Raw genomic sequence first — 13,687 nt, 5'->3', positions numbered from 1 at the left:
CGGCCGCCGCGCCCGGGGGCCCCTGCGGGGGCGCGGGGGGCAGCGGGGGCGCCCCGGGCGCGGGCCCGCCCGCCTCCGACATGCCGGCCCGGAGCGCAGCAGGCGCCGCGAGTCGGGGCCGCGGCCGCCGCCAGGGTCTCCGCCCGGCTCTGGGCGCCGGGAGCGCGGGACCCCCGCCCGCCCGCCGCCGCCCGCCGCCCCCATTTAACTTTTAAATACAGAAAACACTTCCTCTAAACCTAAGCCACAGAAAAAAACATTTCACACACAAAATATTTCTTTGTAAAGAGAATGTACTTTCATTTTTCTCTTTATCATTTTATAGAACTTTATGAAATTCAAGACTAGTTTCTACAAACGAAGATATTTCTAAGAGTGTTCACTGAAGCACACCCACGAGAATAGCTGACGAATCCAGGGTGGAGGTAGGGAGGACGGACCCCATTATACCTACCTACCGCAACTGTAAGGATTACTTTTTTTAGAATGAACATCAGAGTTTCTTCTAAATTCTTAGGTACTTTGAAGGCCAATTATTCCACTGTACCTTCTTCAACTTTTACTTTGTATAAAATGTAGACTACTTAAAACAAATAAGATCCTGGCTCCTTTCAGCTTTAAACAACATTTCTAGCAGGGTAAAACCAAACATGTTGGTTTTACATACTGTGATGGAATGATGCAATGTCCTTAAAAGTAACTTTAATATTTTCCAAGAAGTAAAAGAAACAATGTATAATTAATTCAACAATACTTTGTAAACAAAAGCCGTGCCCTCTGAAAGAAAATTCCAGTCTGTAACAGCTTAACTATCTACTCATTTTTTTCAAAACTGTAAATTCAGATGATACAGATTCAGTAAAAAAGTTCAAGTTTTGATAAAACAGTATCATGGTATATGTAAGGAGACAAGCCAAATACTAATAAAGCTGAGATATATCATATATTTCACAAATGTATGTTTATTTTCTACAGGATCATTTGGTTAGCAGACATTTAGTGCTATCTAAAAAGTAAGACATTTTGTTCACGCCAAAAGGTCCTTGAAACCTGAGCAAATCTGGTCCCTGCCTAATGATTTTGGACAGGGCCAAAATATCAAGAACCTTCTGGTGTGGACCAAATGTCTTACAGACGTTTTAGACAGGACCAATGTCCATTATGCATTTCTTCAACACAGTATTTACTTAATAACCTAAATGCTGGGTCCAAAGAAGAAAATAAGACAGTCTTCGCTTTCCATGAGAATGCAATGCTAAAGAGACTGACTATAAACATGCCCCAATGATTCTATAATTCAGATAATAATAGGTGCTATGAGGGAAAGAGTGGTGGGAGGAATGGATAGTAGTGTGAAGCTGGCTAATTTAGACAGTGTTATGAGAAAAGTTCTGTCAGGACCAGAATGATAGGAAAGAGGACCATGAAAGAGTACTGAGACAAGACTGAGCTTAGTATACTTGAAATACAGCAAGAAGAGGGGTCAAATGTGTCATAAGCATTTTATTTTACAAAGCACTGTGTACTCTTTCTTAACATCTATATCTCAAGGAACTATTAACATTTCCCCCCTCACCCCGAGTTCTTACCTGGTCGAATTGTACTATCTCTTCCAAACAGATGAAGGCGTCTTCTACCAAGACAAAAATGTTCAATTATATGAAAGATTTCTACAGGCTTTTCTATATTGCCAATTTCAGGTTCTTCTGTGATAATCAAGTCAATGTCAACATTAGCATGAATGAAGTCCCCATCTGTGCTACGCTTAACAGTTCCTTTGATCCCCATAAGGCAGTGTTCCTAAGTAACAATAAAAACAGGCCAATTAATCTCTTTTCATAAACAGTCATATTGAACAACATTTTACATTTCAAATTCCAAAATAATACTCATTTCTCTGAATCTTCGGGATATAGTTCTATGGGCAAAAACACAATAGGAAAAACCTGGATCTCTGGACCTTCGAAGATTGGCAGGGAAGCTAGACATTAAACTCAGGGCCGTCACATTTTAGATAACTGAGTCAATGACTGTGGGGTCTTTTCCTCTGCAACTCTTGACAGTAACTTGTTTCCAGAAGTTATGGAAACATGGCACTTGACTCCAGAATCTGATGTTATATTGGGCCTCACATGATACAAGAACAAATCTACACACAAGGTGTAAGCCTTTTCAAGTGGAGAGAAGACTTTAAACAAGGATACAAACTTAAAATACTCAACATACATAAATGTGAAAGTCAAACAATTTCCTTTTTTGTTGTTTATTTCTTGACCTCTATTTAATCTGGACAACAGGGTATAGTTTAAATAAATTTAATCTCACTTGACTCCATGAACCAATCATAGTAAGGATGGCTTGGATTCCCTTCAAAAAGAATTTCTAGCCCAAGAAAGATTTCAAAAAGACCCTCCCCCCGAAGCTCCCAGAAGAGTGAAAGACTGGAGGACAAACTGTTAAACCCTGATAACTAGAGGGCAGTCCTACGAATCAGAGGTTCTCAGGGGTTCTTGTTCAGGTACTTATGTAGAAAAAAAGGGAAAGTGAAAGTCGCTCAGTCCATGGAACAGCCACAATACTGGAGTGGGTAGCCTTTCCCTTCTTCAGGGGATCTTCCCAACTCAGGGATCGAACCCACGTTTCCGGCATTGCAGGTGGATTCTTTACCACCTGTTGAGCCACCAGAGAAGCCCAAGAATACTGGACTGGGTAGCCTATCCCTTCTCCAGGGGATCTTCCCAACCCAGGAATCCAAATGGGGTCTCCTGCATTACAGGCGGATTGTTTACCGACCAAGCTATCAGGGAAGCCCAGAAAAAGGAAGGGAAGAGGAGAGAAATAGTCATCTCAGCTGGCCAGCTATGAGTCTTGCTGCCATTTCTTTTTTCTGAGTCTAGAGAAAGGAAAAAATATGGGGGTCAGAAGTACCAAAAGCCCATATCTGACTGAGAATTACAGTAGTTTAGGATATACGGGAATACATATTACCTTCTCCAGCACAGCACAGGCTTCTCTGAGTGAATAAAATTTTTAAAATGAACTTGGCTGTATTACTTTAATGCTCAATGCCATTTGTGCAAGTCTCAGAGAACCTTTCCACCAAAATGAATTAAACAGCACTGACTCATTTGGAAAAGCTTGAGAGAAAATAATTAAAATATAGAAAAGAAAACGGTAAAGACAATACCTTTGTTCTCTGGAAGACAGCCTTTGGATCTAAAGTCTTAGTCTTCCCAGGATTGTTTTTATTGGTTTTAATCCAACAAATATCTTCACATCTTCTGTAACCCCACTTGCGTAAACACTAGAAATAAGAGAATTTTAAAAAAATCCTTAGCTAAAAGAAATAAACAATACTTAACCAACCAGCATTAAAAACTTTCCAGAGGTTTGAGACACTAAATTCCAAGATGTCATAGTAATTTTGTATTACTAAAGAAAAAGAAAAAAAGAAATACTTGTCTTTAAATATATAGCCATCATATAAACATATAACATCAAAACATGGAAAAGACTATATAATACTCCAATTCTTTAATACTACCTTCCACTGTCATCAATAGAAAGTGAGCTTTAAATAAGAGAACAATCAGCCCCTCTTTAATCAAAAAATAATTCAAGAGGTAAACTGTTCCTGCTACTTCAATTTTCTATCCTCTGATAAAGCTAAAAACTGTTGAGAAGTTCTAATCAGTAACTTCCTTTCAAATGAGTCTTGTAAAATGTTATTTTTATATATTTAATACTAAACCTCAAAAAGCCAAAGACTTAACAGTTGTTTGTATATTTCTTTATAGAACTTTATTTTCAGCTTTATGTAACCTAGACAATAGAGAGATTTGAATCTCAGTCTCTTAGAATCTGTTATATATGAATATATAACAAATACCAGCTAAGTGAGTACCCAGAGTAGCATTTTGAGCCCTACCATATGTGGGTGTTGGCTAGCTGCTGGGATTAAAAACATGAGTAAAATATGATCCTTACTCCTAACTGACTAAGAGCAAAGTAGGAGGAATTAAGTAAATTGTGTAGTGCTAATATTGTTGGCACTATGATCAAGTACAAATAAAGACACAGTGGAGCATAAAACATATGTACTTTTCATTGTATAAACTGAGATACACCTCAAAATGGAACTTAGATTTTTAACTTAAAATCTCAAAAATCATCATCACTATCTGTTCCTGTTGCCAAATATTTGTTTAGCACTGGATAGTCATGAAGTATCACAAGGGCCTAAATCCAACATGCCCTAATCAACTTAGCACAAGCTCATGAGTATTTCTCATGCTGAATTATTTTTTGTAATTATTTTGGGCCAAAATCTGCTTTCACTAGTATGATAAACTGCTGCATAAACAAATAAGATAATCAATTTCAAGCTAATTTGAGGGGTAGGAGAAAAGCCCAAAGCTAGACATTTGATCTAAAAAGGGTAATATACCTATAAAATATACCAATATACCTATAAAAACTTGTGGTGTGTTTCTATTTTCTTAGATTTTTTTACAGCATCTTAGGGAGATGCCAGCAATAAAACAGATTCCCAGTATACAGTTATAGTCTTACCATGGAGTTAATAAATGACGGAAGCAATGATGTGATCCAATAATCTCAAACTTGCTATTTATACAAAAAATACAAAGCAACTACAGAATTTCAGGATTTGAGCACAAATTTATAGCAATATAATCCTACTTAAATTCTTCACCTGTCAAATGGACACCTCCTAAAATTACCAGGATTAAATGAGATCTTGGTAGTATATCAAGTATTAATAATATGTCCTAAAAATGTAAATATTATCCAATAACAAGTGAGGAAACTGAAACACACGAGAGTAAATACCTCTTTACCCAAAGTTTCACTGCTGGACAGCAGATCTGAGACCAAAACTAGCCACAAAGCTACCAGTATTTAAAAAAAAGCTTTTAGTATTTTGTTTCCATTTAGGAATTCAAAATACCCCAACCAAAAAAACAAAAAAGTTCTGAATATGATAAACATAAGGTACCTAAAATAAATTGAGATGATAAACTTCTTTCTCACTCTCATTCATCCCTTCAAACTCTGTGTTCTAGACGCTGTGTTATTTATCCAACTCGATTCGGCTTCCATTTAGAATTCATGAGTTTAGGCTACTCAGAAAAATACATTTTAGCTACTAATAACGGACAGTACATAACAGTAAGTTGCCTGTTTTTGAGCTGCAATTCAGTTTCAAATCTCTAAACTGGTCTCTTCCTGCAGTTGTAGTAAATCGTAGTTTGATTTTTCATCCTGAAAGCTAGTTAACTAAGGGGTAATGTCTTTCACATATTCTTTTTATTTTTTTTAATTTAAAAAAATTTTTACATATTCTTTTTAAAACAGTTTTTCTTTCTGAATATTTGAGTACTATTTAAGAAATCAAGAACAATTTAACATTAATCTTCAAATTTCTTATACAACATACTGTTATTTGTTTCTTATGAATTTTAAAAAAACACCATCTTACCACTCTTCCAAGGTCCAATCCTTCCCCAGAACCACACCAGAGAAAAATAAATGATCGAGGTGCTGCAATCTCATCAATTTCTAACTTCATAATCTGGAAGAAACCAAAACAGTACTGCATTGAAGTATCTTGTTTCCCATCTATTCTAAATCCAAAAGAACAAGCACTGAGACTTATCAGGACTTATAGTATATGTTTATATTTTTATAATATATGCTTCCCTGGTGGCTCAGATGGTAAAGCGTCTGCCTGCAATGTGGGAGACCTGGGTTTGATCCTTGGGTCAGGAAGATTCCCTGGAAAAGGAAATGGCAACCCACTCCAGTACCCTTGCTTGGAAAATCCCACGGATGGAGGAGCCTGGTAGGCTACAGTCCATGGGGTCGCAAAAAGTCGGACATGACTGAGCGACTTCACTTTCCTTTTCACTTATAGTATGCTGCTGCTAAGTCGCTTCAGTCGTGTCCGACCCTGTGCGACCCCACAGATGGAAGCCCACCAGGCTCCCCCGTCCCTGGGATTCTCCAGGCAAGAACACTGGAGTGGGTTGCCATTTCCTTCTCCAATGCATGAAAGGGAAAACTGCAAGTGAAGTCGCTCAGTCGTGTCCAACTTTCAGCGACCCCATGGACTGCAGCCTACCAGGCTCCTCCGTCCATGGGATTATCCAGGCAAGAGTACTGGAGTGGGGTGCCATTGCCTTCTCCGCTTATAGTATATGTGCTCTTTAAATGTACTAATTTTCATTAGGAAATACAATGGAAAATAAATTTTATCCTTAAAACTTGTTCTTATGGGTTTTTTTTTCCTGTATTAATACAACACAGATGAACACATGCACATAGACACACTTGATTCCGTATGAAAAGTTTATAGGAAACCATATTTATAGAATTACGGAATTTTATAAGGTATAGGTTTAGAGCAACCTGTTACCATTTACAGAAAAAGAAACTGAAAAGAAAAGGGATTAAATTACCCCAAAGTTAGGGGCAAACCTAAAATAAAACATAACCACAAATGTTTGTGGAGGACATGGTTTCCAGTAGAATAGTTCTAAATAAAATAAATCAATATACACATTTCATTGTAATGATCACTTTAGGTCTGAAATGTAAAAAAAAAATAGGCTATAATTGTTGGCTTTGTATGTGTTGAGTATGTCAATTAAAAAAAAAGTTCTTTAATAATTAAATCTCTAAATTTGGGGACCATAAATGTGTATAAATGACTACAAAAGCAATCATTTTATGTGGTATTCTTATTCTACTGCTTCCTATTACATACAGCTAACAAGTTCCACAGACCATGGCTCAAGCTAATACCTATTAGTTACATGTATTAAGAAAATTTTAACTTAAAAAAAATTTTTTTTCCTTTATTTTTTTCTTTGATCACACCTCACGGGCATGTGGAACTTTCCCAACCAAGGATGGAACCCACATTCCCCACAGAGGAAGCGCAGAGTCTTAACCACTGGACTACAAGGGAAGTTCCTTAACTTTTACCTGAGTGCATCATAACCATGTCACCTATAACTTATCTAGGTAAGAAAACATTATTTGAGGGTGATAGTGGAAATAAATCACAATAGGCATAAACCTATTCAGTTTTACACTTCCAACTTTGTCTTGACATAACGCCTAATCTAATATTCTCATAATATGAATAAACATTAATATGCACAGACACACACATATATTCCTATACACATTTATACATGGCATAGCTAAGGTAAGTGATGGCACACAGCGAAGAACATTAAGGAAATAACTCTTGATGTTACAATTATAAATACTAAATATTGGTATTTTAAGTAAGTGCTTATATTCTTAACTAAAACACACTGACCTCTACTGACTCTAACATGAAAAAGAATATCTGAGAAACTCAAACACTTCTTTTATTTATATTTAGCTACTGGCACTTTCTTTAGGTTATTACTACATAAAGGTTAAGAGCTTAGAGTTCCTAGGGCTCCAGACAAAACTTTTCAATATGCATATAAAATGGAATTTCTTTATTACAAAAACTCTATTAGTTTATCATATAAAATTTAAACTCTTGGATTTCACTGACCAAATCTTAGAGATGGGCCAGAGAAAATAAAGTTCAACCTAACTACTAATCATAGACATAATAAGATTAATTTTTCAATTTTCTTTTGCCTAAAAGATTATTTTCTATATGAATTTTGATGAGGAAAAACAGATATTTCTTAAACACTATCAGAATGAATATTAACTTGTGCAACCTATCTGGAAAACCTCTCAGCCCTAAATATAAATAGTACTACATCTTTAACCTTAAGTTTTGGGGATACTATATATTTCTGTGTTTCAACAATAAACACAGATTATACTTATCAGAGGAGAGGAAAAACTTGTAAAATAAAATAAAAATGTAAATAAATGTGACAGAGGTATTGAAGCTGATAGGAAAGCTTCAAGGAAGAAAAACTGAAGTTATATCTTGAAGAGTAAGTAATACTAACAACAGTAACGACTATGAACTCAGAAGGGGATGTGCGAGGACTCAGAGCAGTCTCCTGTGAAGCATCAGTTCACAGTCTCAGTTCACTGCCCTCCCTGCCTCTCTTCTGTGTTCAATGCTTTTGATCACATGCTCCTCCTCAATTAGGGAAGCGCTCTAATTCCTTGGCTTCCATGACATTCAAACTGTCTTGATTCACCTCATTCATCTGTGACCCTTTCTTTTCACATCTTTTCTATGTGCCTCTTAAATATAAGTTTCCTGAGGCTTTACTGTAAATTCACATTGTATCCTAATTGAGATGCTATTTCAAGACACATTCATTTATTCTTACAGGTTTAATATGCTAACCCTTTAAAATCTATCTTTTGAGATGGCCAGATCTTTCTGTTAAGTTGCATACTCCTATTACAACCTCCACGTGAATGTCTCTCATACACCTCTAATCAACACATTCAGCATAATCCTAATCCCTCTAATCCTGCTCCTCTTCTTAAACTGACTCTCAGCTGGTGGTAACCGAACCCATTTATCCTAAGACTCAACTTTCAAGCATCCTTACCTCTTTCCCTCATCCCAATCACTAGATCTCACCAGACATACCTACAAAACATTACTGAATTTATCACCTTTCTATCCTTAACTACCATCAGCCTAATTCAGGGATCCTTCATCTCCTAACCGGACTACTGCAACAGTCCTCTAACTGCTGTTCCCTCTCCAGTCTTCATTTTCTCTGGACCATCCTTCTCCACACACTAATTAGACCATTTTACTAAACTGGTTAAAGCCCTTCAAAGATTCCTTAGTGCCTTCAGGATAAAAGTCCAAGCTTCTAAGAAGATAGCATCTCTAGACAGTCTCCATCTGTGATTTAACACAATCAACATACATACAAGACCTCCATTCTCATCTCTTTGCCTCCTGCTCTTACTGTTCCTTCAGCTTGGAATTCCTAGCCCAGCCCATTCTCAGCTGGCCAATTCTGGCTAATTTGTTCATGTGTCACGTCCTCTTTATGTCCCCCAGCTTCCTCAACTTGGTCAGGTTTTTTTTCAGATCACCTTATGCACTCCTCTATTACTGAACTAACAAAATGACACTGCAATTATCTATTTAGGTTATTGCTTATCCCATTCAACTATGTGCTCCTTAAGGCCAAATACTAAGTCTCATTCACCTTTGAATCTCCAGTACCTAGTTGCCTAGTACAGAGTGGTACTCGATAAATATATATTTGCTATTTTTGTTACTGACCGGTAAAAACAGATTACTTTACGTAACTCACTGAGGCTATCAGTTTGTTTACTTTTATTTAGGAAAACAGAACTTTACTGCAATTATATAAGACTGAGATTATATATTCTTTAAATCTATTATACTGTAAGTTCTTTAAAGAGTAAAAATTATGCTAATATATATGTGTGTGTGAATACTCTGACATTCACTGAAACTAACCAAATACAGAAAGCTATCAACCATTCAATCTGTTTTTAGACTTATTTCTCGCTATACATCCAAGGACTCTAAGATTGGAATTTTAAGACAACTTAACTTATTCCCTGCTCAACTTCTGCCTCAAAAAGAAACACCAAAGATATTATAATATTTGTTACTGTACCTTAGATCTTCAGCCATAATATATACTATAAATCTATATTTATAATTCCTAAAACAGTATTTATAATATTACTCTCTGATCAAATAAAGATATATTCATTTGAAAAATAAATAATTCGTTACAATGTAGAAAGTTTCATCATACATCATCCCAAGTCCAGCATTTTTCATTAGCAGTGATGCCGGTCTCTCTATAATATTCTTCTAAAGGTGGTTCAAGAAGAATCACATCAAATTTGGGTGTCAGTTCTCTGATGTCAAAAGCTTCTATATCTGCTTGTAAATACCTATTTGATTAAAGCATAAAAAGTAAGAGATTACAGATGGTAATGAAAAAAAGTTTCTTAAATATTTCCTAATACTATTTCAAAGTCATCATGAGCTAATAATTGAATACCTTTTTATGGAGGAATCTCTCTCCTCAGTATAGACAGTAAAACTATCTACCACCGTTCTTCCTGAGAACATGGATAGAATCGTACTGCAAAGCAAAACCATGATTCCACAGGAACATCCTGAGTATAAATCTCTCTCATTTTTATACTGAAAATCCATACTCAGACGTGAGTGTCTGAGTCCCTTTCCATTATCATCATAATACTTCGAGGAATATTACATTATTTTTCCTGCAATTGTCCTTCAGAAAAATTGTTTTAAATTCTTCTGTCTAAAAAAGCTTCTAAAGATAGACATAATTTTCTTTTGCTAGTTTGTTTGTTAGCAATAGTGTTTATATTAACAGTCTTTTCCAGCCACTTAGCATAAATTACTACTAGTCTTTATTTAATGGTTATTTCTACACAGTACGAAGGTATTTCAAATATAAATATAAAACACTTTGGGGCTTCCAGGTGGCTCAGCGGTTAAGAATTCACCTGCAATGCAGAAGACCCAGGTTCAATCCCTGAGTCGGGAAGATCCCCTGGAGGAGGGCATGGCAACCCACTCCAGTATTCTTGCCCACAGAATCCCATGGACAGAGAAGCCTGCAGGGCTACAGTCCATAGGGTCGCAAAGAGTTGGACACAACTGAAGCAACTTAGCATGCATGCATGCATACGATACTTTAAACATAAAATATTTCTGAATATGATATTAGCCTGTTAAAATTTTTTTCCACAAACTCAGTTATCTGTGGTTTTTCTAATCGTTAATAGCATATATTTTAGCAAACTGTTAAATGTATAAAATGTTCAAAGTAAGCTAAAGAGTCTCCAGTTTTAAGGATTATACACATTTTTGAGGGAAACATTCTGTTACCAAAGGTTAAAATGAATTTTTGTATTCCAAAATGTTAAGAATAGTATCCCTAGCTGCCAAGTTATAATTAACTTTCATTTTCTTATTTTCTCTCTCTTAAGTTTTCTAACTTTCTTCAATAAGTAATTTTTGAGAAGAAAAGATATTTAAAAACATTTAAAGATAGTTAAGAAAACAACAAATAAGATTTTCTAAGAAAAAATACTTAAAGACACTCTAAATTATCTAGTAAACTGAAAACAAATAAAATGACAACCTACTGTGTACTCCATACCAGAGTTTCAAACTAATACATTTCACTAAAGAAGAAAGAGTGTGTTAACCTTTCAAAGATGCTGAATTTTTTTCAAACTTCAGAAAGGTTACATGACAAAAAGACTAATATTTTAAGCCTGAGTTGGGAACAAAAAACCCCACTTACATAGGAGGAGTGTTAGATTTAGCTATTAACTCATCCTTCAGTCTAATGAGCTCCCGCAGTTTAGGGTATTCTTCAAATCTGTCGGCCAAACCTGGGGAGGAAAAATAGTAAATTTCAAATTTCAATACAATTGAGTATCAGTGAATTCAAAGGTAATGAGCCTGCTCAGGAAAATAAAACAAGACACAACCAACTTATCATTCTCACATCGTTTGTAAAAAAGTTAGTTTTGAGTATTTTTAAATACAAGACACAACCAACTTATCATTCTCACATCGTTTGTAAAAAAGTTAGTTTTGAGTATTTTTAAATACTTCATATACACATTTTATACCTAATGACCCTAATTTCACATGTAGGCAAACACCCAGGTGTTTTATAGGCCAGATGATTTAAGTCAAGTAACCATTTAATTTTTCAAACTTATTATATTAAATAATCTGCTTAAAGTATCAAGTTTAGACATTCTGTTCTCAGGAAAAGAATTTTTTTTTTTTTTTTGTTCATGCTTTTTTCCTTTTTTTTTTTTTTACTAAAAAGAAAACAAAAAACAAAAAAACAACTCTCCCAAAGATCTAATGACTGTTCAGTTTTCCCTTAGTTTGACAGTTATCCAACGCAGAGAACATGAAGATTTCTTATCCTTACTACTGACGATCTTAAATGGCTTAAATTATGGACACTATCCCAGAACAAATCTAGGCAGAAAGATAATGAGTCCCTATTAGTCGATGAGCTCTCACCTCACTCACTCTGATTACTTATCTCATTGTACTACCAACTCCAAGACAAGTCATTTTCTCTAAAAACATATCCTACATCAGTATTTATAGTTTTAAAGATCTCACATCTCCATATATTATAAACCAAATCTTCATATATATTTTCAAGCTCAGGATCTTCAAAAACACCTCCAAGTCCCAGAAAGGTTAAAAGCAGGAGCTTTATTGTTTCCATGTCCTCAAAAATATTTAAATCTTTGAACCTCAGAGAGATTTTAGGTAAAACAGCATAATGCCTGTTTAAACAACTGTAAGTAGGGCTTTGAATATCAAAGATTCCTAAAAGATCTTATTTTACTTTATCCCTCTTCCTTACAAGAATCATAATCATCTTAAAAACCAAAAGTCCATTTTCAAATATGATATGATTTTTAATCAAAGATTAAAAAAATGAAAGATTTTGTAAAGCGTCCTTAATCAGTGGTTACAGATCAAATTTCAAATGAAACAAGTTTGAAGATTTTATTATATTCGGGTTTCAATCACAGTAGAGTCAGCTCTCAATCATCTACAAAACAGAGGTACAATTTTTTCTCAATCCATAATAGTTTCCTAAGTACATTTTCTTTGCCTTGGAGAAATAAACGTCTTAAAAGCAGAAAGGACAATAATGAAATTTGGCCATATTACTTATAACCTTAAAAAAAAAAAGCTTTATTGAAGTATAATTGATAAACAAAAACCTTATACATTAAACTTATATTTAATGGATGCAATCCGGTGAGTTTTAACATATGCATATAGCTGTGAAACCATAACCACAATCAAGATGAGACATATTAATAACCTTCAGAAGTTTCTTTGTGTTCCTCTGGTTTTGGTGTGTGTACGTGCAGTAAGACCCCTTCACAGATCACTGCCGTGTCTCAGCTAATGGGCTTGCATAACTCAATGAAGCTATGAGCCATGCTGTGAAGGGCCACCCAAGACAGGCGAGTCATAGTGGAGGGTTCTGACAAAACATGATCCACTGGAGGAGAGAATGGCAAACCACTGCAGTATACGAGCCTTGAGAACTCCACGAACTGTATAAAAAGGCAAAAAGATGTGACACTGAAAGATGAGCCGCTCAGTTTGGAAGGTGTCCAATATGCTACTAGGGAAGAGCGGATTACAGCTACTAATAGCTCCAGAAAGAATGAAGCGGCTGGGCCAAAGCGGAAACAATACTCAGTTGTGGATGTGTCTGGGATGTAAGTAAAATTGGGTGTTTTAAAGAATAGCACTGCATAGGAACCTGGAATGTTAGATTCATGAATCAAGGTAAATTAGACATGGTCAAGCAGGAGATGGCAAGAGTAAACATCAACATCTTAGGAATCCATGAATTAAAATGAATGGGAATGGGTGAAATTAATTCAGATAATCATTGGACCTACTACTGTGGACAAGAATCCCTAAGGGAAGCAACCTAGATGTCCATCAACAGATGAATGGATAAATAATTTGTGCTACATATACTCAGCCATAAAAAGGAATGCATTTGAGTCAGTTCTGATGAGATGGATGAATCTAGACCCTATTATACAGAGTGAAGTCAGTCAGAAAGAGAAAGATTAATATCATATTCTAACACATATATACAGAATCCGGAAAAATGGTACTGAAGAA

The 13,687-nt window shown here is 35.5% G+C and overlaps 1 protein-coding gene across 4 annotated transcripts in view; it reads right to left on the bottom strand.

The window, feature by feature from the left end:
* Positions 1-13,687, bottom strand: part of LOC145506138 (N(6)-adenosine-methyltransferase non-catalytic subunit METTL14-like) — a 41,871-nt gene that overhangs the window by 12,232 nt on the left and 15,952 nt on the right. For 3 of the 4 annotated variants that reach the window (XM_081490072.1, XM_081490063.1, XM_081490083.1), the window contains exons 6-10: positions 11,295-11,385; positions 9,759-9,900; positions 5,501-5,593; positions 3,188-3,304; positions 1,590-1,800 (exon numbers count right to left, since the gene is read on the bottom strand). In XM_081490072.1, the coding sequence (XP_081346198.1) occupies positions 1,590-1,800; positions 3,188-3,304; positions 5,501-5,593; positions 9,759-9,900; positions 11,295-11,385 (654 nt within the window). Of the gene's footprint in view, positions 1-1,589; positions 2,894-3,187; positions 3,305-5,500; positions 5,594-9,758; positions 9,901-11,294; positions 11,386-13,687 lie in introns of all 4 variants that reach the window. The other variant, XR_014053572.1, reaches the window with a different exon arrangement.

The sequence above is a fragment of the Giraffa tippelskirchi genome, chromosome 1, assembly GCF_054371585.1.
Source record: "Giraffa tippelskirchi isolate mGirTip1 chromosome 1, T2T-mGirTip1v1.2.pri, whole genome shotgun sequence".
In the NCBI taxonomy this organism is placed as follows: Eukaryota; Metazoa; Chordata; class Mammalia; order Artiodactyla; family Giraffidae; genus Giraffa; species Giraffa tippelskirchi.
Note: the sequence above shows the minus strand (reverse complement) of the source record. Positions and strands in the feature narration are given on the sequence as shown.